At 59.1% G+C, this 27,931-nt stretch overlaps 1 protein-coding gene across 1 annotated transcript in view; it reads right to left on the bottom strand.

The window, feature by feature from the left end:
- Positions 1-27,931, bottom strand: part of SULT4A1 (sulfotransferase family 4A member 1) — a 33,584-nt gene that overhangs the window by 3,524 nt on the left and 2,129 nt on the right. The window contains exons 2-6 of the mRNA XM_007189167.3: positions 11,551-11,681; positions 10,195-10,275; positions 8,865-8,991; positions 4,430-4,524; positions 1,657-1,795 (exon numbers count right to left, since the gene is read on the bottom strand). Of these exons, the coding sequence (XP_007189229.1) occupies positions 1,657-1,795; positions 4,430-4,524; positions 8,865-8,991; positions 10,195-10,275; positions 11,551-11,681 (573 nt within the window). The remainder of the gene's footprint in view (positions 1-1,656; positions 1,796-4,429; positions 4,525-8,864; positions 8,992-10,194; positions 10,276-11,550; positions 11,682-27,931) is intronic.

Here is a 27,931-nt window from a genome sequence, read left to right as displayed (position 1 = left end):
GACTCCTGCTGAAGCGCTGGCTCACAGGCCTCGGGCAGCTCCCAGCGGCGCCGGGGATTCTAGTGCCCGAGCGCTCCACAGCCAAGCAGCCTCGCACACCACAAGCCCTGAGGGCACGGAGAGCAACCCGGGTGGGTCTGCGGAGGATTCCCGCCCGGAACTCCCGCCTCACCTCGAACTGCTTCACGCGCAAGACACAGCTCTCGCACCGGGAGGGAGTGCCAGCCTGTGTGACGGCTGAGGCCCGCGTTTCCTGCTCGCTCACGCTCTCTCTCGCACACACACACACACACACACACCCCACATACACACACACACACCACACACACCACAGACACACACACACACACCCCCCCACATACACACCACAGACACCACACACACACACACCCCCCACATACACACCACATACACACCACACCAGACACACACGCCACATACACACACACACATACACACCACACACACACACACCACACACACACACACCCCCCCACATACACACCACAGACACACACACACCACACACACCACAGACACACACACACACCACACACCCCCCCCACATACACACCACAGGCACACACACACCACACACACACCACAGACACACACATACCACACACACCTCACATACACATCAGACACACACACACCACACACACACACACACCCCACAGGCACACCACACACACACACACACACCACACACCACAGACACACACACACCACACACACACCCCACATACACACCACAGACACACACACACCACACACACCACAGACACACACACACACACACACACCACACACACAACCCACATACACACCACAGGCACACACACACACACCACATACACACCACAGACACACACACACCACACACACCCCCCACATACACACCACACACACACCACAGACACACACACACCACACACACACCCCACATACACACCACAGACACCACACACACCACACACACACCCCACATACACCAGACACACACACACACACACCACATACACACCAGACACACACACACACACACCCCACATACACACCACACACACCCCACATACACACACCCCACACACACACACCACACACACACACACACACACACACACACACCCCTTCCCCCGACGGGGCTGCTCCTCCCCGCGCTGCTAGCTCCCCTGGGGGATGGAGGGAAACGGCCCTTTCGCACACGGACTCTCCCCACCCTCTTCCCTCGACTCCCGCGGGCCAGCTGGAGCTCAAGGAGGCCACGTGCACGCACTGCGCTTCTAAACACCACAGCCCCCAACCCATCCCCAGGGTCTGCCCCGTGGGGCATCTGGGAAGGCGCCCGCCTGAAACGCCTCTTGCCCACAGAGCCTGAGAGAGCCGGCAGCCACGCCCGCGAACTCCGACACCGAGCGCGGGGTGACGAGGCCAGCTCCAGCGGGGGGCTCCCGGGAGCCTCAGCGACACTTCTCGGGTTACCTTCCTGCCCCTCGAAGCACACGGGGCTCTGGGGGAACGAGGCTCAGGGCAGCGGAACCCTGACGTGGGGGGACTGTGGTCCAGAACGCGCGAGGACAGCGGCAGGAAGGGGGACGAGGCCGCCGGGGCCCCAGGCAGAGGGAAGGAGGGGGGGGCAGGCGGGGCGCGTACCCCGGCCCACAGGCAGGGCCTCGGCGTCGCAGCACTGGTCCACCAGCTGGCGGCAGTGCTCGGTCAGGGACTCCAGCTGCGCCTTGTCACACGGCACCCCCAGGAACCGGGCCAGCTGCTCCACCATCGCCACCAGGTCCTGGAAGACAAGAGCAGAGCGCGGGAGCCCGTCGGAGGTGGCGCCTTTACAGAACACGACTTCGGGTACTGCATGCACAGCCTTACTTAGTCCTCAAGACAAGCCTGAAATTGGCCTCGTCTGGAAATAAAATCCAGGTTTAGAAACTGCCCAAGGGCACTCCGTTCTCAAGTGGCAGATCTGGAATTCAAACCCAGGTCCCATGGAAGCAGACGTGAGGTCCTGATATAGCTGCAGTCATCTCAAACAGCAGCAAGAAGGAAAAGCCCTTTGAACTGCACCAGGAGCAAGACCAGCTCACTCTCTCCCCGTCCCGCCACGCCATCCGCTGGAATCTAGACTGGCGCTTGGGAGAACAGGGAGACCCTAGGGACCCCAGGCAGGCCTCACGGCCGGCCCACCCCACCAGGCAGGGGGAGCTGGCTTGGTGTGAAGCAAGATTCAGTTCTACTTGACTCGCTGACATAAAGCCATCTCTGGGCCCCACTGCCGCACCATTCCTGAGAGCGGAGCATTACGGGCGCAGCCCAACAGCCTCCGGAGGGGCCCCGCCCACCTGCTCACTCCGGCCCACGTCCCTCTGGGCAGACACCCGGACCCGCACCCCGACCTGCAGAGGCCTGACAGCCGGGTCCACGCTGGCTTCCATGCTGTTCCTTCAGCCTGTTAGGCGGGTTCTTTCTGGGACTTTAGTTTGCTGTGTCCCGTCTGGAATGTTCTTCTCCAGGTGTCCACATGGGTCACTCCCTCACTTCTTTCAGGTCTTTGTCCCCATCAGTGACGCTTTCCCTGACCTGCACTTAAACCTGCCACCCCCCTCCCCAGCACTTTCCTTTTCTGCTTTATTTTTCAGCATTTATCATCATCCAGTGCATTTTACTGTTCGTGTTTGGGGCGGGTGGGGCGGGAGGAAGAGGCAGGGAGGCTGCGAAAACCCAGGCCACAGTGACACGGACCTGGGCCAGGGAGACGGGGGCAGAACTGGGGAGAAACAGTCACACAAGAGATACGTTTTGAAAGTAGAGCCAACGGGATTTGGAAAATGAAGGCCAGGTGCGAGAGAGGGCGAAGTCAAGGATGAGTCCAGACTTCTGCGTGAGCAGCGGAGGACGGAGCCGCTGCCCTGGATGCAGACGGGTGAAAGCGCGGAGGACCCGAGGGGACCCCTCCGGAGTTTGGTTTGGAGACGTTACGTCTGCGATCTGCACCACACACCCAGGCAGAAAGGTGCAGTGGGTGGACGGAGATGAGCCTGGAGAGGGTCCGAATCGGGCCTGGGGGCCCGAGGCCCGGCTGAGGCCACCAGGGGAGGGAGTGTGGATGGAGGAGACCGGAGCCGAGGTCTGGGGGCAAAGGCAGGGCTGCTGCCACGGAGGAGTCAAGGCGAGCATCCGGGGATGCGGGACGCAGGACCAAGTGTGACCGACTGCCTGTCGCCTGCTGCTAGGAGGGCGGGACCGAGGGACCCAGACACACGGGGGTCATGGTGACCTTGACAGAGCAGCCTGGGGACGAGGTGAGCCTGCCTGGAGGGGCTCAGGAGCGGAGACAAGTCTGAGGTCCCTCGGCAAACAGGAACCGAGGAAAGGGAAGGACGTTGTGGGGAGGAGGGCCGGTCTGGGGCAGGTTCGCACCGTCGCCCTGAGAAAGGAGAGGCGTCGGCACTTCTGCTCGGGCAGCGGCAGGGTTCAGACCCGGCAGGGGGCAGCGGGGTTCCAGGACCAAGGGGACCTCGCACACGCTCGGCGTACAGCGAGGCTCTCAACGTGCTGAGGACGACGGTGCTGACACCAGGACGGGACGGGACGTGCCGGCCCCCCTTCCAGACCTCGCTGTCCCGAGGGCACAGGAGACGTCCTGCCTCGCTGCCCCAGCACCACCACCCAGCCTGGCACATGCACTCAACCACCACCTAGTGCCCATCACCCTCTGCCAGGCACTCAAGAACTCGTCACAGGAATCGATTCACAGGTACACCCGCCGGGGTTGTCAGCACTTTGAGAATTGCCACCCTAAGGCAAACAGGCTGGGACGAGAAATTCGGACTCTGCCATCTCAGCCCTTTGCCCCAAGCTGGTCACCTACGGAGAGGGTGCTGGGTGGCAGCAGGGTGAGTCCGGCTATCGCTCCACTGCTGCTGAAGCAGAAAAACAATAAACGGGCCTCTCGAAAGCACCGCATGCCACCAACCCAGAAGCTGTGCTTGGCCGGGGACCAGGGCAGGGCAGAGGCCCGGGGGGCCAGCACCGGCTGGAGGCGAAACACTCACTGGTCAGGGGGACCTGGGCCCACCCGGAACTCCTGAGTCTGACTGTCACACCTGATGCCCGGGGTCTTGGCGCTGCAGGCCCTGCCTGCCCGCCCGCACTGGGGGCGGCAGCTGTGAAACTGAGGGCATGGCCGGCAGCTGCCTCCTGTGGCGCTCACCCCCGTGGTGCCACCCATACGGCACTCACCCCTGTGGCACTCACCCCCGTGGCGCTCACCCCTACGGCACTCACCCCCGTGGTGCTCACCCCGTGGCGCTCACCCCCGTGGCGCTCACCCCCGTGGCGCTCACCCCTACGGCACTCACCCCCGTGGTGCTCACCCCGTGGCACTCACCCCCGTGGCGCTCACCCCTACGGCACTCACCCGGTGCATGTCTTCGTACTTGAGGAAAAGCACGTTCGAGTCCATACGGTGCTCCCAGAACTCCTGCACGTGCTCAAACCAGGAGCCGTAGCCCACTGTGGAAACAAGGGGACAGGTGACCAGTCACAGGGAGGGAGTGGGCATGTGTGAGGCGGCCTTGCTCCCTGCCTTCCCTGCCAGAAGGCTCCCCTCCTCTGCCCAGTAGCTGTGCTTCAGGAAGCCCTGGGCTCCACTGGCAGCCCCCCAGATGAGCCACGTCCCCTGGCCTCCTGCCCAAGGCCTCGGCCCCTGCCTCCCGGCTGCCTAGAAGCCCCGACCCTTACGTGGAAGCCTCTGTTCTCCGGGGGTACGGACGGTATCCGGCACCCGTGAGTTTCTCTAACAAGGAATGACCGGGAAGAGAATGACGCCCAGAGAAAGTGAGACACAGGACCAGTGAGTTTTGCTGTCGGGGCTAGGATGGGGTGCGGAGGCTCTAGACAGAGCTGCGAATGGGGCCTGCGAGGCAAGCGCATCACAGACAGAATCCTGGAACCAGGCAGAACCAGGAAGGCGCGGGGATGAAGAGGGGCAGCGGGCCCTGTCCTGGCACACGAGGTTGGGCAGGACGGGACGACAGGTCACACCCACACCCCAGCCCTCTCATTTCCCGCGCTCCTTAGGGCCTTGGTGTGGGGTTGAGGTCACACAGGCAGAGACACAGATCAGTGTGGCCAGGCTGCTTTGCAACGTTTTTCATAAAAACCATTGATTCTCACTGCCGATTCACGCTGATGTGCCCATCGCTATGAGGACATCTCCCGAGGGGGCTTCCACACTAATCAGAGGAAGGTCTCGGCCGAAGAACATGGGGGCCCCTGGGCCTGCTGGGCATCGGGAAGCAGGTCTGGCTGGATAACAGGGGCCAGTCAGGGGTGGTGGCCCTGCTGCCTGTGTCCTCAATCACCCGAGCGCCCGTTCAGCTTGCAAACACTGGGCCCTGCAGTGGAGCTCCCAGCCTGGCGGCAAAGCCCCAAGGAGACTGGCACGGCGACATGGAGTGACCGGCACTGGGAGGGAGGCCCCGCGGACATGGGCGGGCCTCGAAGGATCAGTGAGGGCTGGGCAGGCAGCCGAGGGGAAGAGGCAGCAGGGGAAGCGGCGCACAGAGGCAAGGCCTGCAAATGGGCCTTAAAGACGTAAGAAGTGGCCGCGGGGGCCCGCGGAGCGGGTCAGAAGCAGGTGGCAGGGTCAGACAGAGGGCGGAGGGTGAAGGACAAGGGCTCGGGACAGAGGCGGCCGGCCCCTCATCTCCTCGCTGGCCGTGAGAGCCGGCGGGCCCTGAGCCTCTCTGCCGCCCCCCAGGGCTGCCGCAGTGCTGAGAGCCCCGCGTACAGGAGGGCCGGAGGGGCAGCGCCTGTGCGTCCTCCTCTACGGGGTGGGACGGGCAAGGCGCCGGCGAGGGGCCTACTTGTAGCGTGGAGTCCCCAGAGTGGCAGGGCTGCTCCAAGGGTGCTGACAGCCTCTTACACTTACACGCGTGACCAAGGCTGGGAAAACACGGGTGACCAGCGCGACCCGACAACATCAGCCTGCCATCCCGCCAGCAGGTGGCAGCACAGCAGCAGCCTGGGCCCCGCAGCCCGACGAGAGGTCCTGAGGGATGGAGGCGTGGGTCAGGAGTCGCTGAGGGGTGGGCCCTGGGGACCAGAGCAGAGCAGAAGCCCCTCTTGGGGCCAGCTAGGCACCCCTCCAGCACTTCATGTGGAACAAAGGGCGGGGAGCTCTGGAAGGGGAGGGGTAAGGGGGCGGAAATGAACCAACACAGGGCAGGCTTCAGCCAAAGGCCTTGCTGGAGACCCAGCGCTGGGTGAATCCTGGCCCTCTCTGGGCCCCGGCGCTCCCACGGCAAAGTTCTAGCTGCGGGGCCCCGGACTCCAGGCCTGGCACATTCCCGCTCCGTGCACGTACAGGGCGGGACGTAACAGGCCGGCCTTCCCGCTTTACAGGACAAGGGCGAGTCCAGAGAAGGAGGGGGCCTGCGCAGCTCACGGACAGGCTGATGACCTCGGGGCCCCGAGCAGAGTCTCCCAAGTCTGGGCCCACAGCTGGCATGCAGACCAGGCGAGCCGCGCCCTGGGGCCGAGCAGTCCACTGGGCATGGACACGGAGGTAAGAAACCCCGCTCCTTCCCAGAGAACACTCGCAGACAGATGGCCAGGACTGCTGGGGACGGGGACGGGGGAGGCTGGACAGGGGGTGACTCGGGGACAGCGAGGACATGAGGACAGGGTCACTCGCACGGGGACAGGGGTGACAGGACAGAGGTCACACACGGACTCCTCCGCCCTGCTCCTGTCCCCCAGGCACATGGCTCCAGGGCCCCCCAGCCCTGCAGCGTGCAGGTCACGACCCCCAACACGGGGCTCGGGCAGCGTGTCCTCGCTCTGTTAGCGAACAGCATCATTTCACTGCCCCTTCTGCGCTTCATTCTTCAAGTTCTTCAGAACCTCGGACAGAGAAGGCAAGCCTCCTCGAGAGCCGGAATTGGGCGGGAGCGCAGAGAATAAACAGGATTGGGGAGGCTAGGCACATGGGTGCAGAGGCTTTGGCGGGACCACAGCCAGTGCGTGCAGCCTTGAACTTCAGTGCCAGGCAGTGCTGTGACCTTCACAGCGCGGAGAGGCCTGTACTAGGTAACTTTTAACGGCTCTGGCCCGAGCAGGAGGCTTTCAGCCCTGCACCGCAGGGCAGTCTGAGCTTGGTGGACACCGCTATCTACGACAGTGTTGTCCCCATGCAGGGGACATGCTTCTATAAAGGCAGGGGTGCAAAGTGGGACTTAGAAATACGGCTTTGGGAACCACAGGAGTGGCTTGCTCCAAATGCCTGGCAGACCATGAGGGGCCTGAGCCAGGTGGTGGGTGGGCTGGGGGGAAAGGAGGCTGGACAGAGGCCTTTAGCAGGTTCCAGGGGCCTCAGGGTACAGCTGCTGGGGCCACCTACGCCTGTCCCCTCCCACCCGGGCCCCTCCTCCCAGTCCCAGCTGAAGCAAAGACTCAAGGGCAGGGAAGAGAGGGCCTTTAGGCAGTGCGGGCGGCGCACTAAGGAGGACCTGGTCTTCAGCCAGGCTCAGGAGGCAGCTCCAGTCGCCCATTTAAATTTGGGGCGCTGTACTCCTGGACCGCCATTATGCACCTTACTCCACTCCTGTTCCATGACCTCGCTGAAGAACCCCTGACTGGGTTGGACAACAGATGGACAGCAAGGCTGAGGGCTACTTGAGCTGGGAAATAAAACAGGAAGTGTATTTTTAGACTCGAGTGCAGAGGAGTCTGGGGGCAGGTTTAATTAACAGGTACGTAAGACCCATTTCAAAACCCTCCTGGGGACTTCCCTGGTGGTGCAGTGGTTAAGAATCCGCCTGCCAATGCAGGGGTCACGGGTTCGAGCCCTGGTCCGGGAAGATCCCCCATGCCGCGGAGCAACAACTACTGAGTCTGCACTCTAGAGCCCGCGAGCCACAACTACTGAGCCAGCGCACCACAACTACTGAAGCCTGTGTGCCTAGAGCCTGTGCTCTGCAACAAGAGAAGCCACCACAATGAGAAGCCCGTGCACCACAACACAGAGTAGCCCCTGCTCACCACAACTAGAGAAAGCCTGCGTGCAGCAACGAAGACCCAATGCAGCCAAAAATAAATAAACAAATAAATAATAAAATAAAAATAAATAAATTTATATAAAAACAAAAACAAAAAAACAACCCTCCTGGGCACAAACGCTAAACAGAAGGGCGCCCAGAGAAGCCAGGGCTGGCGAGGGGGGAGCCACCTCGGGGGTGCGGGGAACAGAACCGCAGTGATGAGCTGCCGGCCCCACTGCCAAGGGGACGGCTCCCCCCTGGTCCACTGCCTGGCCCACTCCGCCCCGAGGAGGGGAGACATGGAAGGGCCCTGGCTCGCTTGGCCCCAGCTCACCCCTCTCCCCCGGGAACAAGCTTCCTGCCCAGAGCACTGCCTTCCCCCCCGCCCAAAGCGCACCCCGCCTGTCACACGGGCCTGGGGCTGGGGGCCAAGCCTGACCCTCAAGTCCAGCTAAAGGCCCACAGGGCTGTCCCATGAAGCCACAGCCTCCACTCTGGCCTCAGGCACCGATAACAGCGGTATCTGGGCCACCGTTTTCACTGCTCGGAATCCAGGCAGGAAGAGGGATGCTTTTAATTGGGGAACTTCTCAGAACCCCAAGGATGTGGCGAGAGACAAGGGCTTCAGCGTGGGACACCCGCTCTGTCTGGCACTAGCTCGACCTTGGACAAGCTTCCTGACAGCCCTCAGCCCCAGCTCCTCTGCCCGCCAGCGGGAAAGCAGGCCAACCCCGCGGTTACTGTAGAACTGGGGGCCCCGCGAAGGACTCACGGGTGCTCAGCGAGCAGTAACATCACACAGGCACTTACACTTGTCGTTCATGAACCTCCGGCAGAACTCCTGGAACGTGCCCCGGTAGCTCATGGTCCGCAGGGAGCGGTGGAACTGGTAATAGGACACCACCAGGTCCTTGGGGTTCCGGGCCATGTATATGACCTGCAAGAGGGAGGGGGGGACAGAGGGACGGACAGAGGGACGGACGAGGTTAGTCTGCGGTCCTCCGTCCCAGGCAGGCCGCCCTCTGCAGGTTCCACTGACCTACAACCCACTCTTTTGACTCCGTTTCCAACAGCAAAGTCAGCCCCTCGTGCACCAAGGCCAAACGCTTTTTCTCTATTATTCTGTTTCAGCAGAGATGCCCTCCTGGCTACGCAATAGCATCAGCTAGGACAACTACTTGAGTGTTTTAGTATATTTCTGTTGTCTAGCACTCTTTTTTTTTTTTTTTTATCTAGGTATAGTTGCTGTACAATATTATATAAGTTACAGGTGTACGATAAGAGTGATTCACAACTTTTAAAGGTTATATTCCATTTACAATTATAAAATATTGGCTATACTCCCCATGTTGTACAATATATCCTTGTAGCTTATTTGATACATAATAGTTTATATTTCTTAATCCCCTACCCCTATCCTGCCCCTCCCCCTTCCCTCTCCCCTCTGGTAACCACTAGTTTGTTCTCTGTATCTGTCAGTCTGCTGCTTTTTTTATTATACTCACTAGTTTGTTGTATTTTTTTTAGATTCCACATATAAGTGATATCAAACAGTATTTGTCTTTCTCTGTCTGACTTAGCATAATGCTCTCCAAGTCCATCCATGTTGCTGCAAATGGCAAAATTTTGTTCTTTCTCATGGCTGAGTAATATTCCACTGTATATATAAACCACACCTCCTTTATCCATTCATCCGTTGATGAATACTCAGGCTGCTTCCATGTCTTGGCTAGTGTAAACAGTGCTGCTGTGAACACTGGGGTGTCTCTAGCACTACTTTAAAATCAGCGGAAGACAGAAAACTTATAGACCTGGCCCTGGTGATGAGAATTATAGGCCTCATACGTCTAATGCAGTTGAGAAAAAAGGAAAAAAATCAGAGACAGTGAAAGCAGCCACGAGTCCTCAGGCCTTCAATGGGCAGAGGCTGGGCTTTGGCTGGTCAAGTTCAGCTGTGAGGAAAAGCGAAAGTGAGAAGCATGGATAAAATGCTAGAGACACGGGGTCAAGGACAGCCTCTCCAGCGCTCTTAGCACACCGAGGTTGTCTGGGAACTTGGGCCTGTGACAGACCACCGTCTGGACTGGCACATGGGCCTCTGGTTCCGGGGGCCGCGGGGGGCAGCGGGGAGCGGGGTTACCTTGGAGTCGCCGCTGTGGAGGTCTGAGGGCAGGAAGCGGTAGGGGAGGTGGCTCTTGATGAGGCGGGGGGACGTCAGTTCCTGCAGCAGGGCAGAGGGGGGGCGCTCAGAGGACACGCGCCGCTCATCTCAGCCTTCCTCTGGGGCCCAGGCGGACGGGGCCGCAGACGAGTCAGGACCGGCACCACGTGCACCCCGAACAACCTTCTCACCTGAGACAGGGCCCCCCAGCCCCGCCCAGGCTGGACCCTGGGGGCAGACACAGGCCGACGCGGTCCCCGTCCTTGGCCCCCGTGGCCTGAGTCAGAGTGTACTGTCAGGGGTCTGCTGAGAGGACGTGGGCCACGATGGCAGCCTGGAGCGGCCGCGGAGAGGGGGCCCCGCAGTCAGCCTCAGCACACAACTCCTGCAGCTCCTGGACCGGCCCGGCCCCTCCCTCGGCCAGCGCTCCGCTCCCTGACTCAGACGTCCCCCCCGTCCCCCGACAGGCCCCGCCCCGTCCCACTTTGCTCCGGTCTGGCGTGGCCACCCTTCAACCACTAGGACTCTCAGTTTTCCTGTCCTGGGGGCTCCCTCACTGGGACCTCAACTCTGCGAGGGCTGTGACATCACAGTCAGTTCAGTCCTCGGCGGGACCCCAAAGCCAAGAGCAGGGCAGCCCGCGGCGGGGGCCCACGCAGCTCTACTGGAAGGCTCAGCGGCGGGTCAACACGGGCTGCAGCACCGTGGTGGGCACAGGGGCGGGAGGGGCTGGACGCAGGTGGGCCAACGCTGGAGGCTGGGGTGCAGAGACCGGCTTACGCGGGACAACGACCCGGCGGTGGGGGGCATTCTCAGAGCTTATTTCAGGATGCTCGTCTAGTGGGAGGAGGGACAGGCGGGCCACCCAGGAAATGAGGCCTGAACGAAGAGGTGGCAGAGGGGAGGATGGAGAGGATAAACTCCAGATCTGTCTGAGGGGTAGAGAGGATGGGACTTGGGAATAATGTTTATTTCGCTCTTGACACCAAATGTTCGATGCAAACACATCCCACCCTCAACGGATGGGATGAGCCACAGCGGGAGGCCCCTCACCCCTACACTCCCCCCCATCTCCCCTACTCCTGGCATCTGCCTCCTTTCCCCCTCCAAGCCACCCACGTCACCCACTGGTTCAGCTCCAGGGTCACTGCCACCAGCTCAGGCCCATCAGTCTTCCCCCCCACCTCCAGCTACCTGGGGGTCTCGGGAGCCCGCTGCTCTCCCTCCACCCATGAGGCCCCCAGGAACCCCTCAGAAGCAACCGTCACTCAGGGTGCAACCGTGGAAAGGCCCCACGGGGGTCGTGTGGGCTGCTGCCACCTGCCCAGAGCGCACCTTGATGATGTCCAGGCCCGGCTGCGGGTACTCCAGAACGGGGAGCTGCTCGTCGATGTTCATCAAGCCAATCTCATCAGGGTCGGCCCCCTGGCTCACCAAATAGACCACCTCCTGCAGCAAGCTGGTGCCTGGAGGGAGAGAAGCCCAGTGAGGGGCGCCCAGAGGAAGCCCAAGGGCCAGCCCCACTCTCGGGTCAGCGCCTGCCGCCCAGAAAAAGGGCTGAAGGGCCGCAGAGCTGGGGGGCGTGCAGCGTCCCAGGAGTGCCTCGAGTCTAGTGGAAGAACACCGGCCTAGGCGTGAGACCTTGACCCGAATCCCACCTCTCGGGGTGACCGTGGGTGAGCCAGGTTTTCTGAGCTCCTGTTTTCTTGGCACTAAATGCAGCCAGGAGATTTCTCAAGGCTGTTGTGAGGAGTGAACAGGACACACAGTGCCTGCCTCCCCAGGGCTCGAGGACTGTCATGAGCGGACGATTCTCAGTCCTGGGCTTCCAGAAGCTGAATTTTCATTTACCCAGGAGTGATGAAGGTCCAGGGGAATGAGTCGCCAGCCAATTATGATTTACAATGAAAACTATGTCGACTGGTACCTACTAAAGTGAAACACAGGTATGCCCTGTGACCAGAGAAATGTACAAGACAACACTGATAGACGCATACCAGAACAGCCCTGCAGTGTTACGCAGAAGAGCAAACCTTGGAAACAACGGAAACATCGGTCGGCAGCAGAATGAATGAATAAGCCAGGATACTCAGACAATGCGACACTAGGCAGCAATGGAAGCCAGACGCCAAAGGGCGTCTGCCGTGTGATTCTGCATGTTCCCATTCCTACTGGGTTCCGGAATGGGAAGTAAGCTGCAGCGACAGAGGTGAAGACAGTGGTTCTTTGGGGGAAGGTTATCGACTCAAAGAGGACATGAAGGAGTTTCTGGGGTGCCGGGGTGGCTCTTTATCTTGGTCTGGTGGCAGTTACATGCAAGTATGCACATACAAGGCATAATTCAATTCAAAGGAAAAACCACCTGTCTGCCCAGTGCTGTGGTCAGCAGAACCTGCTCCCCGAGAAAGACGGAGGGGGTCCAGCCAGCATGGAGATGGGACAGCTTAGCCCAGGGACACCCCAGACCCACAAAGACGGAGAGAGGCCCTCCAGGGAACAGGAGCGCTCGTGTGTGTGTCGAGGACACCTCCCTCGCTCGTGGGACCACAGCTGCAGCCCTGCCCACCAACTCCTTCCTCTCAGATCACCCCACGGGCTGTCCCAGCAACACGGCTTGGATTCGAGGACAGCCCTTCTGTGCCTTATGAACAGCGAATTTCAGATTCAGGGTGGATGGCTCCCAGCCTAGACCCTTCTGCAGCTTCCCAGTGTCCATACACTGGAGTCCGGTGGCCCCTTCACCTATTCTCTGCACCAGCCCCCTGGGGTGCGGGTTCCCCTCCCCGGGAGGCTCCCTGCTGGCCCTCACCCCGCAACCTGTGCACAGCGGCTTCAAGTCGTCTCCTCCAGCAAGCTGGCCTTCCCGGACCCCCAGGTCCCCCATTACTCATCCTCGCCCGGCGCGAATTGCTTACAACGCTCCCAATTACCACACCGACTGCACGGCCTCACTCCAGGGGCGACAGCGCCATCTCCCCGCCAACACCCCCGGGCCCGGCACACAGCACACGGCAGGCAAACCCAACATCTCAGCATCTGTGCAGGAAGGAAAAGCAGGGGCCTGGGTCGGGACACGCGGCGGGCCGACCCCACAAGGGCAGAGCCCCAGCCAGCACCCCGGGGCGGCAGGGAGGGAGCCCGGGGAGAAAGGCGGCTCTCTGCGCTCCCCCAGGCCCTGCGCGGCCCCACTCCATCCAGGCTTTCAGCTCCACGCCGGGACCGCAGCCAGCCAGGGCCTGCCCGGTCATCAGCCCGTCTGACCCCTCAGAAGAGACACGCTGGCCAGGTCCTCCTCCCCAACCACTCCGGCCCCTTCGCTTCGGGGGAATCGGTCCCTGCTGCTGGTTCCTCATCTCCCCCCGCCCCCTGAAAGCGCTGCCCCCTCGTCTCCCAGCTGCACACACTCCCCCGGGGCCTCGAGCAGCCCCGCCCCGAAGGCCAGCTCCACGCTGACCCCCGCACGCACCGGCCCACGTGGAACCTGCCGCCCAGCGCCCCGCCAGACGAGGTGCCCCTGCCTCCTGCCCCCCCAAAGCCCACCTTGCCCACCTACCATCAAGGTGAGCGCGGAGCGACCCTTCCATCGGGGGCGCTGCCGGAGGCCCCGCAGCCCTCTGCCCTGCTCACCCTCCTTTCAGCCCAACAAAAGCAGCCAAGACCACCCGACCATCCCAACAGGGACCTACGAGGGCACCCCGTCCCTCTTAGGACCCCGCGCCTCCGAGGACCCTCCGAGGAGTAGAGCAAGGTCTCCAACTTGGCCTGCAGGCGTGCCGGCCACACTCCACGCCCCATGCCCTCTCTACCCGCCTCTCTCTCTTTCCAGAGCTCCTACCGGCCTCCTGGCTGGTCCCGTGCCCGGAGCCCTTTCCTCACTCCCTCAGCTCCTCCAGGTGTGAGCGCTCCCCTGACCAGCCACGTGACGAGCACCCTTCGCCTGGCCCCGGTCCCCGCTGCAGCGACAGTCCAGGAACAGCCTGCACGGTCCTCTGTGGGCTCCCACCCCGCCGCCCTCCACGGGGCATGAGCCATTTTGTCTGGCTCTTTGCCAGGAGAGCCAGCACATGGCCAGGCTCAGTTCACCTGTTCTGAATGCACGAACAAACCCTGGGTTTGTTCAAGGGGATATGTCAATCAAGAAAGACTTCTTGAGGAGACGGCTTTGGAGCAAAGGCCCTGAAGGAAGAAAGTGGTGTGGCGGCTCTTCCGTCAGAAGGAACTTCTTTCCATCAACCACAGGACCCTCACACCAACCTGAGAGGCGGGGACCACCAGCCCCATTTACAGATGAGGCTCCTGAGGCCTAACCGTGCCCAGAGTTACAGAGCCGGTGGGTGGCTCCCACCTGCCCGCTCCTCCTGGTGAGGCCCGTCCCCCGGGCAGCTCAGGGCAGCTGCACTGGGCGGGTCCGTGCGCTTAGAAATCGGACTGTGTGCAGAGTTTCCACCAAAACAGGCCTCTCCCAGGGAGGTCTTCAGGACGCCCACCCCTGCAGCCCCTACAGGTAATGACCCAGACAGACCTCGTTAGTATGTCTTACATCAATATCGACATGTCAGTTCCACAAGCTCCACCCGTACCTCCATTAAATATCTGCACCGGAAGGCCAGCCTCGTTAGAGCCCACAGGAGGCGCTCTGCCTGCGGGGCCGCACACGGCAGAGGCAGGGTTTACAAGCACCCCCAGCATGGGCAAGGAAGCTCAGAGTTCAGGTTCCAGCGCCAGGTCACAGAGCTGGAAAGGGGAGAGCTACCCCGGAGGGGGAGGCCACGTCCCCACCTCCCTACGCGGCCTCCCCAGCACCCCCGGGGGAGGGGGGACGGGTGGAGGGTCTCGTGCGAGGCCCGTCACGTTGCTGCAGCAGGACGCCGGGGGGCCTCCCCTCCCACAGGTGCGGGCGAAGCGGGGCCTCAGCCCCCACCGCACCATCCCCCTGCGTCCGGAGCCCCCGGGGAGAGGCGCCCGGGAGGCCAGCCCGCCGCCCAGCAAGTCCGAGGCGAGGCGGAGCACAGCCAGGCCTTCAACCCGGGACCACACAGGGCTGGCCGGGTGGGCGGGACCGCCTGGCAGGGAGTAACACAAGCCACACGCTTTCCAACAGCTCGTTTTCAAGTCAACAGACGTGATGCAATTCCTCACGGACGTGCTTCTGCTGACAGCAGTGAACTCACGCCCGGTGGCACCTCAGCGTCGGCAGTGACTCTGACACCAGACCTCTGAGGCCAAGACCCGTAGGAAACCACTGGGTTCTGGGCAGAACTCCCCAGGGATCCAGAGTCCAGTCCAACCTGCCACAAGGCTGGGGTGGAGCCCATCAAAATTCCCACCAGAACTCCGGGGAAGGGGGAACCAGCACTCTAGGGTCAGAACCAGTCAGAACTGAGCCCCCAACCACCAGGATCCTGGGGCTGGAACCCTTTGAAATTCTTTTTTTTATTATTATTATTTATTTTTGGCTGTGTTGGGTCTTCGTTGCTGCACGTGGGCTTTCTCTAGTTGCGGCGAGCGGGGGCTACTCTTCGTTGCGGTGCACGGGCTTCTCACTGCGGTGGCTTCTCCTGTTGCAGAGCACAGGCTCTAGGCGCGTGGGCTTCAGTAGTTGTGGCACGCGGGCTCCAGAGCGCAGGCTCAGTAGCTGTGGTGCACGGGCTTAGTTGCTCCGCGTCATGTGGGATCTTCCCGGACCAGGGCTCGAACCCGTGACCCCTACATTGGGAGGCGGATTCTTAACCACTGGCCACCAGGGAAGTCCTGAAATTCTTTTATTTTCACTTTTATTATTTACCAAAGTCACACATGTACCTAGTTTAAAAGTCAAAAGACTCAGGACAGAAAATCCAGGTCCTCTCCCCACCCCACTCCCACGTCCAGAGCAAACCCTTGCTGATTCTTCTCTTACCCTCAGGTTTCTGACGTGCTTACATCATTGTTTCACGATCTGTATGTTTTGATGGGCTACTGATTTCTGACTGAGCAAGACGATGACAGAGCCACATTCCCTCCTGCAGGCTTCCCTCCCCTGACACGGTCCCGAGACAATTTTCAGTCTAATTCAAAGTACACCATGTAGTGATTACACTGCCTTTTTTGCACAAGATTTTGTGCTTCCTTCGCTTGCTTGCTTAGTGTTCTATGTACCTACTAATAATTCCTTCCCCAGCTCTGTGGCAAACCCTCTCCATACGGCCAAATGCAGGAGGTGTGCTCTAATCCCATTTATCTCTTGGGGTGGTGCCCCTGCCGCTCAGCGCCCCACGACTGTCTTCCTGCAATCTCCCTCGGGCTGGATGGACTGCGCCCTTGACCCGTGTGCCCCTCGCTGGTGTCCGTGCACACAGTGGCAGAGTCCACCCCCAGCTGCCTCCTGACCGTGACAACTGTGTGGGACGGTATGGGACTACAAGCGCCTGTTTCTACCTCGCTCGGGACCGGCAGTTGGGCTGGGTATGGAATTCCAGGCTGGGGACCATGTCCCCTCAGAACCCTGAACGCACTGATCCCGTCGTCCAGCTGCCAATGCTGTGTCGAGAACTCTGAGGTCCTCGTTCCTAGTCCTTTGAACGTGGCCGTTCTTATCTCGGGAAGCTTTGCAATCTTCCCTGTATCTCAGGTTTGAAATTTCACAGTTAAGTGCTTCAGCAGGGTCTCTTACTCAATCACAGTGCCCGGGAGCACATTGAGACACAAGGGGAGTCTTTAACTCCCGTCCTGGAGTTCTGGAAATCCTGGTTTCAATAACTTTCTCTCTCCCATTCTCCCTGTTCTCTCCTTCTGCAACTCTGAGATCTTCCACTTTTTCTTATCTTTTTGTTCCTATTTGTCATCAATTTGCAAAAATTTTTGTTCTACTTCCTGGGATATTTCCTCTGCTTGACCACCCAAACTTCACAACTGAGTTTTTAAAATTTCAACTATAATACCTGTCTTCACTCTCTGACGATATTACAGAGTTAGGAGTGCAGGTGGTAGGACTTCCCTGGCGGCGCAGTGGTTAAGAATCCACCTGCCAATGCAGGGGACACGGGTTCGATCCCTCGTCTGGAAAGATCCCACATGCCGTGGAGCAACTAAGCCCGTGAGCCACAACTACTGAGCCTGCGCTCTAGAGCCCACAAGCCACAACTACTGAGCCCGCGTGCCACAACTACTGAAACTCACATGCCTAGAGCCCATGCTCCGCAACAAGAGAAGCCACCACAATGAGAAGCCCGCGCACCGCAATGAAGGGTAGCCCCCGCTCACTGCAACTAGGGAAAGCCCGCGCGCAGCAACGAAGACCCAACGCAGCAAAAAAATAAATTAATTAATTTAAAAAAAATCATAGTCCTACATACTAGGGATTTGCAACTAGAAGCAGAATTTTTTAAAAAAAGGAGTGCAGGTGGTGTTTTGTTTTTTAGGTTTTCTTCTGCTCTGTACATTGTCTGATTCCTCCAAGCTCCTTTTGCTGCCTTTTGTTTTGTTCTGTTTTTGCAGGTCTCTGTCCTTCACGTTGGAGACGTTAAGATCTGAAGACCTTGAGTCCATCCACAGGTAAGAACGAGCCACTGGACGCAGCCATCTGCGTCCAGGCTTGTCCAGGACAAGGCTTGTTGACTGCAGGGCTTCATGTGTCTGTAAACACAGCCCAGCCTGGGTGCCCTCACAGCTGAGATGGGAGATGCCCACACGCAAGTATTTGTAAGTCTTTTCTTTGGGGTCAATTTCTCTAGAGAAGATGCCTCCACTCTCTGCCCTGGGGGACCACAGGCATTCCAGAAGCCAAGGAGGGGAGGGTGCTGGGAACCTCCCTTTCAAGCGTGTAGCTTTCATTCGACCCCCATTTCCCATTCAGCACTGTACCCCAGCCTGTAGCTCTGCGTGGCATCCCCAAGCCCACAGCTTCTCTGGATCAACTTCCCCCAAAGAAACCCATCTTTGCAACAGCTGCCTGCTCTCAGCCTCCCCGTATCACGGCGGCCACCCTGAGGGGCCAGGCACACAATTCCTGGGGCCCTGCAGCGAAGGGGTTCGCATGCCGGCTGCCCCCCGCCGCTGGCATTAGGTTCTCTACCTGCTAAGTCAGCTAACACTGAGCCCACATCTGAGCTCCCAAAATCCACAGTCACCACCTCTCCTCCTCCCTGGGAGGAGGGCCTCAGAGCTTCCCACTCCTCGATCGCCACGCCGTGAGGTCGGAAGGGGAAGCAGCGATAAGCAGGCGGGCTCAACTCTGCCCCACGGCACTCTGCGGCCCCGGACATCAAGGTGTCACAGCCGCGCTCAGTCCAGCTGCCTCAGACACAGCAACAGCTGCGCGCCTGAAGCTGCAGCCCACGGAGCTGCCAAACCAGCCGGGCCTGGGGTCCCGCAGGCCCCTCGCCAGGGGCGGCACGTGCTAACCCAACAGGCACTGAGAAGGCCTCCAGGACACGCGCCTGGGGAAGGAAGGAGCAAAGGGAGCCGCTCTCCTTGAGCACCTCCCCGTCCTGGGAACGTTCACGTGGGCTGGCTCAGCTCCCGAGACAGTCCTGACACTCAGGGGGCACGGAGCCCAACAAGGGCGGGCACGGCTCCCATCTCAGGCTGCAAGGGGATGGGGGCCAGGGCAAGAGGCCCACGCCGGCTCACACGAGGTGCCCTGCAGGCCCCCAGGGACCGCCGAGGGCAGTGCTCAGCGTCCCAGGTGCTGTGCCAGGAGCTCACACGGCCCCTTCCCCCGCTGAGCCGCACAGGCCGCTGAGCGGCCGCCACCACCGCGTCTCACGCGCGGCAGGGCAGCCTCGGAGGCGAACTGCCTGGGGCCACAGACGCGAGCGGGCCGTGAACCCAGGACCCAGAACAGTCTGACTCCAGAACCAGAGGGCTTCGACACACCGCACCGCACGCGCACGAACACACACACACACACACACACACACACACCACGCCCATGTGCCCCACACACACATATACCCAGCACCACACCCATATACCATGCACACACCACACACACGCACACAAACACACACACACCACACACACCACGCCCATGTGCCCCCCACACACATATACACAGCACCACACCCATACAGCACACACACACCACACCCATACACCATGCACACACCACACCCATACAGCACACACACACAGACACCACACCCATATACCATACACACACCACACACACGCACACACACACACACCACGCCCATGTACCCCCCACACACATATACACAGCACCACACCCATACAGCACACACACACACACACATATACACACACATAGCACACACGGCTCACAAAGCAAGTGGGCAGCAAAACCAAGGCCACAAGCCACACGTTCTCACTTCCAGGCTAAAGCTCTAACCTCAGACCCCACCACTTCGCAGCTGGGGATGGAGCAAGGCTGAGACAGAGGGAGGAGGGGCTGGACCCTGGAAAGTGAGCCTGGCCTGTGCTCTGGGCCCTGCTGGACACAGAGGGGAAACAGACTTGGCCACGGGGTGTGACTGTCCCTCCTGGGGGACGATGTCAGTTGCTGTGACACAGCTGGACCGACAGCCAGGGGGCGAGGTTGCCCGTCTCCAGACAGCCCTGGCTGCCACAGTCCCTGCTGCTGAGGCCTGGCAATCTGGGGCCCACATTCCCAGCCCCACTCTGCAGCGACTCTGGGTGCCTGACGAAGTCACCAGGCTCCAGCCTTCAGTTTCCTCAGAGTGAAATTCTCCCGGGCCTTGAGCTCTCGGGTTCCTGGGTTCAGAGATGCGGACACACGCTCAGGACCCCACACACAGCCCCCTACCGAGAGGCAGAGCGGGCGGCTCCCCCAGGAGGGAGAGGCCCCACCTCCAGGAGGGTCTGGGAAAGTCTGGGAAGGCTCCTCTTAAACAGCAGCCTTCGACCTGGGACCTGAAGGACAGGAGCATGGACCAGTGAGACGTAGCGCATCAGGGAGGGGTGGGGGGTACAGCAGTAGGAGTCCCAGCTCTCCACCCTGCCCCATCCACACTGTCTGCCCTGAGGCTTCACAGCCCCTCCCAGAAGAGGGTCCCCATGATCGCGGGCACGGCAGGGACTGGCTGTAGCCAACGCAGGGAAGCGAAGGCACAGAGCTTTGCACGTTCCCACTTGCTCTTCTGTGCTTCTAGCATCGCCAAGGGAAGGACATTCCCAGGCTAGCCTCCTGGTCCAGGGACACCTGAATGAGAACTGCCCCAGCCACGACCAGCCTGCAGCAGGGCCCCCAGGCAGCCCGCAGACGCACGGGCTGAGATCAGGACGGCGGACCCTGGGCTACAGTAATAACCGCTGTCTTTAGGTGCTGAGTCTGGGCGGCCTCTTACGCAGCCACAGGCAGAAAATGCTCCAAGTGGAGCCGAAATGAAAGAGAAGAAATGAAAATAAGGGCTAGCAGCGTATCAGGGCTTTCCACGCCCATCATCACGTCCAGTTCTCCCAACAGCCCAGCGAGACATCACCCCATCTGAAAAGGAGCACACGGAGATTCAGGAAGGCTGAGCGCCTTGCCCCAAATCAGATTCGGGCCTAGGTCATTACAACACCTCCTCCAGCAGACCCTGTCAGCGCACACCCACCCACCTCGGTGCCCTGGAACGCGGTGGGCAGACCCCACACGAGGAGCTCCTGCACCCGCTCTCACTGGGCCCCAAGCACCCTCCACTGCTGGGGAGCAGGAGCTGATGGGTGAGGCCCGGCCTCCACCTCTTTAGGGAGACCCCCGTGCTGTGCCCACCTGTCTCCCGAGGGCACCGCTCCTGGCTTCTGCTTTGCCGCGCCTCCTGAGACCTCCTCCCACCTCACTTCTCCACAACGAGCCCCGCTTCCAGGTCTCCAGGCCCCAGGCTCATCCCCTCCTCGTGCCGGGCCTCGCCCCTCCCATGGGGGAGGCAAAACCACCAACGGCAAGACCACGTGGGCACGAGCTTCAAGAGGCCACCCACATCTGAAATCCCAGCTCGGCTGCTTCCTGAGGCCTGGACCCCAGGAAGACTCAGCCCGTCCCAGCAGGTCTGCCCACCGCACCCCAGGGGAGGATCGCCCATGGATCAAATGCCAGGACCCACGTGCTGGGGCCCCGGAGCCAGCCCCCGTGGGCTCTGCCCCCAGGACCCGGGCCCGCTTCTCCTCGGGCCTCAGTTCCTCACCTGATAAGGGACATCCCTGGCCGTGAAGCTCTGAGGATGACAGGACCCCCCACCCCGTCCCCGGCACAGAGACGGGCCACCCTCTCAGCTCCCAGTCTGCCTGAGGCTTGAGAAGGATCAATGCAGACTCGAGCATCTGTGCCATCACCCAGACCACGGCCTGCCGCTGGTGGGAGTGGGGGGCCCAGGAGACCCTGGCTCATCCCAGGCTGAGCTGAGCCTCACGAGAGCCACCTGGAAGCCCAAGCCTCTCTGGCTCTCCAGCCCCTCTGGAAATGACTTGTTTAGCTTCCGGAAAACCCCAGGAAGTCTGCAAAGCATGTTTCGGGGGGGCTTCTGCCTCCTGACAGCCCCTGCACTTACCCTAACGTGCTCCAGAAGCCCCAGCTGGGTCCCCGCTCCCTGCTAACAGCAGTGATTGCTAAGCCTGTCCAGACCCTGTCCGACCCCCCAGAAGCTGCAGACACGCCCACCGCCTCACCTGACCATCAGGACAGCAGGAAGCAGTGCCGCTCCAGCCGGGGTGCAGAGAGCTGGGCGGAGCATGGCCCGACACTAACCAGCAAAGGCCAGCTAAGCTACCAGACCCCCACATGACTCAAGTCCATCAGAGAGCTGAAGCTGCAGAGCAGCCAAGAGGCTGGAATCCCAGGAGGACGGGCCAGGAGGAAGAGAAGCCAGGCACCACGCACGCAGCAAAGAAGAATCCAGGTGGAATTTCCACAAAGTGCAAAGGCTGACTGCGGGCTTGCAGAGCAAGAGACACAAGGAGAGAGTCGGCACCAAACAGATTCTCTTCTGCAGACCTACTAGGTGCTCGTGAGAAAGATGAGGGGTGGCAGGGTGGAGACAGTGTTCCTCAACATCATGGCTGCAGGAAAAGGAAAGAAACCTGCTGGGACTCTTCTCCTCTATGGGAAGAAGGCATTAAGCCACAGGGGGAGGGGCAGTAAAACCTGTTACCCCCCAGGGCACTGGTGAAGACCCAACATGGCTGGAGACTGGGTGAAAGAAAAGAACTCTGCCCCTGTGGGAGAGGTAGGAACTTGCCCCTGAGCTCTGAGACCCCCAAATGCTGAAAGAGGAATGTGAAACTCTTTCCTGCACAAGACCCACCACCATCAAGGCAGAGCTGGCTGCCACTAAGGGATATCACTGAGAAAGCCCTACCAAGACCCAGGAACCCAAAGCCTGCCTAAGGCTGCAGCTGGACCAGGTGACAGAGGACCTCCCCCTCAAAACCTTCCCCTCTCAGCCAGCAACAGAGCAACAAGTAACAGCAGTCCACCCCTGAGGTAGGGGACAGGGTGTGGGGAGAAACCCCTCTAAGACTCAGACCAAAAGCTGAGGGTAGGGCAGAAACGCTGAGGAAAGACCCTCTGGAAACTCAGCTTCCCACGCAAAGCACAAGGTGATGCTACAGGAATTAAAACCAGTCGTCACTCAAGTGCCCAGAGGGACAACAGAACCCAAACACAGCCCTATTCCTACCAGGCTGACTCACCACCTACACTAATGGCAAGAAAAGCCAGGCCCATTTCCAAGCATAAATACAACTGACTCCAATCTCTAATGCGGGCACACTGTGTCCAGCATTCAATCAAAAAGTACTACACATTAAGAAAAGGAAAGGGAAAAAAAAAAACATATATATACACACACACACACACACACACACACACACACACACACACACAACCAGTCAAGAGACAAAACAATCAACAGAATCAGACTTTAAAATTAATCTGATTAAAATGTTAAAGGATTTCATGGAGAAGGTGGACAAAATGCATAAACAGATGAATACTTCAGCAGAGAGATGGAAGCTATTGAAACAATGAAATACTAGAGGAAAAATAAAAACACATAACAGAAATACAGAATGCTTTCAGTGAGCTCATCAGTAGACCTGACACAGTGGAAGAATCAGTTAACACATTACTGACCAGGGGATTTTTGCAGAAACTAACGTCTGTGGCCATAATACATCTCTGGTCAAAAATGTGTTGACCTGAAGATTGGTCAACAGAAATTACCCAAGCTGAAACACAAGGAGAAAAAAGGGGTGAAAAAATAGAATATACAAGAGCTATAGGACAGTATCAAACAATCTAACACATATGTAATTGGAATCTCAAAAGAAGAGAAGACAGAAGACATATTCGTAGGGATAATGGCTGAGAATTCATCCAAAAGAAGGAAAGGCATCAAACCATAGATCCAAGAAGCTCAGAGAACCCAGAGCAGAATAAGCATCCCCCTCCCTGAAAAAATACATACTTAGACACATAATATTCAAGCGCTGAAAACCAAAGATAAAGAGAAAATCTTGAAGGCAACCGGGGGGAAAAAAAGTCCATTCCAAAAGGAACAAAGAATCACAGCTGACTTTTCAACAGAAGCGACGCAAGCCAGGAGACAATGGAGTGGCAGCTCTAAAGTGCTGAAAGACAGGAGGGAGGCCCAGGAGGACGTTCAGTCCCACAGTGAACAGATGAGAGGAGTCTGCAAACGGGAAGTCCTCATCAGGTAATCAGAGGGAAGGAAAAGGAGAGGAAGGGAGGGGAGGGGAAGAGCACAGCAGACAGAGGGAGCAAGGCTGGAGGGAAGAAAGAAGCAGGCGTGTTCAGACAGTCCTACGTGGCTGCTGACAAAGGGGGCGGAACAGGTGAAATCAGACCACAAGAGGATGGGCTACAGAGTGGAGTTTACCGTTGACTGAAGGCAATGGGGGGGGGAGTCAGTGAAGAGGTCTAACGAGGGACTGCCCGAGGTCAGGTTTGTGTTTCTAAGAGGTCACTTTCGCTGCAGAGTGAAAGGTGAACCAAGGGGGGAGGCCACGCAATAGTCCAGGTGAGAGAGGAAGAGTCCCAAGACTGTCTCGAGGGCTGAGGGGGTGGACGGATCTGCGAGCTTACTAGGTGCAGGAGCCACAGAAGCAAGTACCAAGTGCGTGTGGGGGGCGGTGGGTGGGAGAGTGCAGAGGAGTCGTCACTGTCTAGGAGGAATGAGAAATGAGAAGCCCGATGAGACCCTGGAGCTCAGAGTGGGGCTGGGGGTCTCCTCCTATTCCACTGGTATCAGAAAGATGCTCCTCCAAGAGGCCCTGCTCCTTTCTCCAGAACCCTGTGGGTGCCTCTCGAGGCTCTCTCTCCCAAGCCCCATACAGTGATGAGAAGAATGTCCCCCTGGCCATCCCAGGCACCTGGACTTGCCACCTCCTTCCCCAATTCCAAGCCCTCTTCAGTATGTGCAAACATAATGAGTAAGAGCAAAGGGAAGGAAGAGGGAGGAGGAAGGGAGAGGGGAGAGGAAAGAGGAAGTCGACAGTTATCCTGAACAAAACCTCCAGGTACATCTTCAGGCCTCTGCACGCTCTCCCGGGAGGCGGGGAACTAAGTGCTGGGTTGGGGAGCACTCATCACCCTGTGTAGCTGGAAGGGAGGGACAGTCACCCTGATCTTGGCACAAACGTGAGCTCAGGGTGGGTGACAAGTCCCTCCCCGAAATCTTGCAGCCTGCTTCCTGATCCGCATCTGAGACCAGTCTCCTCCCCAGACTGTGGGAAAGTGCAATGCGATAACTATATGTGAAAACCCGGGGAGCGTCTGGCACAGAATGGATGCTGGGTAGGCGCCGGTTCCCATCCCCACTGTCCCTCTGCCAGCTCCTCCTGTGGCTGCTTCCTCTCCACCGTCTACAAGTGAAAACTGTACACTCACGTGCTGATACCGCCCTTTCCCTTCACTGGGCCTGTTTCTATCCAAAAAAGGAAACAATCACAAGAACACGGGACTGTTCTGAGGCTCAAACAAGGTAGAGACAGTAGCTGTAATCGGTAATCCCACCTGCCCTCATGTCCAGCTCCCGGCCCACCTCCCCCACCTCCTCCATGCAGTCCCCCAGTGATCCTCCTCCTCCTCTGAGCCCTCCTTCCCGGGCCCCTGACCTGACCCTGAGAATGACCGCCCTGGCCTGTCAGATAGCTTTCGGCATCAGGGGCCCGGCTTCCCAGTATTACTGCAAGCTCCTTGAGGACCGCATCACCTCAGTCAGGACACTTCCCGAGCCCCCTCTCCTGGGCGTGGTGACACACACAGTCAAAGGAAACGAAGAGCTCATCCAGCCTGGGGCCTGTGGGCCTCCCCGCCCCAGGGTGTCTTAACATTTAAGACTTACATGAACCCATCAGGCCCAACCCTCTCATTTTTCATGAGCAAACTGCAGTCGCACAGAGACAGGGCTAGAGCTGGGGCCAGACGCTCCCCCCTCCCCAGCAGTGATGCACTGCTTCCCTCCTCATCAGTGACAAGAGAATGAGGATGCACTTCAAGACAGGTGGGAACCAAAAGGAAAAGAAAGTCAGGAGGTGGGCGCTCTGGCCGAGCCATGGAGCGTGTTCCAGAGCCAGTCTCCGCGACCTTGGGGACCCCGGGGACAGACACGAGACGTCTCCCAGACACAACTGGGTTCAACACGCAACATCCTGGGACCAAAGAGGCTATAAGAACGAATGACGATCAACAAGCGACAAGGAGGAGGGTCCTCCTCAGAAGGCACAGTGGGCTCCCACTGCTGGCATCACGGTGTGCACCAGCGCCGTCCCACAGAACTTCCGCGATGATGGAAATAGCTGACATCCGTGCTGTGCAACACGAGAGCCACTAGCCACTGCGGCTCCTGAGCTCGTGAAATGTGGCGACTGCCACTGGGGAACTGAATCTCTAATTTGATTTCATTTTAGTTCATTAAACTTCAATACCCACCTGTGTCTAGAGGCTCCTGTATCAGACAGCACAGTCCTAACCTGTCACCCGAGCTCAAACGTCAGAAACACAAAAAAGTTCTAGAAGTAGTGGAGTGCTGTGGGAAAAAAGCAGGATCCACTTATTACTACCTTTACCACCAGACGTCCCCTGCCCTGTGAACCCCAGTTCCCCACCAGAGGGGGCAGGGTGGACAAGGGACCCTGGGGCCACCTGCAAGTTCACTGAGACCTCCTAGACTCCGGCACTGGAAACCCAAGGGGAGCCGTGGTCCCTGCACGGCAAGGGAAGGGGCCTCTGCTAGTCCCGCCTACCCGCCCCAGTCCCAGCACCAACCACCCTGTAGCTGCCTGACCCCAGCGGACTGAGCGCTCACTGAGGACAGGCACCAGATGGGACTCTTCTCTGCACCCCCGGCACCTAGGAAAGCATCTGGGCACAGCGGGTGCTCAGGGAGTGAAAGCTGGCATCAATAGCGCGACCCTTTCCTGTGCTTACGGCGCATCCAGGACGGGAAGGAGCCCTCGCCCATCATCTCACTCATCCTCACAGCCACCCGGCAAGGCGCTGAGGTGGTCTCTCCTATCCCCAAAGAAAGCCCAGCTCAGAGGCGTGATGTCATCTGTCCGGGGCCATCCAGCAGGTAAGTAGCATAGCTGTGTTCAAACCCAGGCCTTCCAGCTCCAAAGCCAAGCTCTTAATCTCTAAGCACCAGTGCCTCCTACAAATCCACTCCTGGTGGGGAGCGGGGCGGGTAGGGAAGGGACGGGAAGGGAAAGGAAACGTGAACTGGGCCACCTAAAGTTCATGTGACTCAGAGCAGTGACAAAAACCCTAAAATCCCAAAGTGTCCTGAGACTTCCATCCCAAAGCACACAAGAGAAGGTGGGATCCCCCCTCCACCTTGAGGCCTGAGTCTGGCTGCCCTCCTCTGGAGGGGAAGGGGCAAGGCTGGCTGCGGACCAGGGGACCTGACTAGACCTGACTGTCCTTCAGCAGCTGTGTGACTCTGAGCAAGTTCCTGCCTTCTCTGAGCCTCTGGATGAACATGGCAGAGCACCTGGCACACGGGAGCGGCCAAGGGGCTGCTTCATCGTTCCTAGGGCATCCCAGGTCCCATCGCAAAGTGCGAATGGCCTGTGTTCAAAGTAACAGTCCCTCCAAGGATCCCAGAGCCAGAGTCGCCTCTGCAACTGTGCAATTTATGATGTGGATTTCACAGCAGGGGAAACAGGGGCTCAGAATCACCCAAGGGCAATGACTAGGGAGAACCCAGATACTGCCCCCCAGACCACTCCTGCTGCTACATCAGCTGCCACTGGAGATGACTTCCAGGGCCCTCCTCCTCTGGTTGAGAGGAAACCTTTCGGGCAGATTTTTGGGACCAATTCTTCAGTCCCCTTCGTGATCATTTCGTGTAATGAACTTCACAGGCAGTACGGGTTGGGGGAACGGGGGATTCAGCTAGTGCAGGTCATCCTTCCTGAGAAAACTTCTCACCTATCCTGTCACCATCCCACAAACTGGATGAGAAGGATGGACTGGGCCAAGGTCGAGAACCAGGAAGAAAGCGAAAAAGGAACAGAAAATACCGGCCTACACAAAACCCAGGACTCTGCTTCTCCTTTACTCCTGGGCTCGTGGTCAGCTCAAGCAAGCCTCATATCGGGCACGTGAGCTTGAGCACGTCACTTCACCTCCCAGAGCCTCCGTGCCCGACCTGTGACAGAGGAGACCACCTCTGATCAGAGAGCTGTGAAGGGAGTTTGCTGAGATGACGAACACACGCGGAGCGACAAAGCACGGCAGGCAGTCAGCTGT

This window comes from Balaenoptera acutorostrata, chromosome 11 (assembly GCF_949987535.1).
Source record: "Balaenoptera acutorostrata chromosome 11, mBalAcu1.1, whole genome shotgun sequence".
NCBI classification, from domain to species: domain Eukaryota; kingdom Metazoa; phylum Chordata; class Mammalia; order Artiodactyla; family Balaenopteridae; genus Balaenoptera; species Balaenoptera acutorostrata.
The sequence above is the reverse complement of the archived record's forward strand: the minus strand, read 5'-3'. Positions and strand labels throughout refer to the sequence as shown.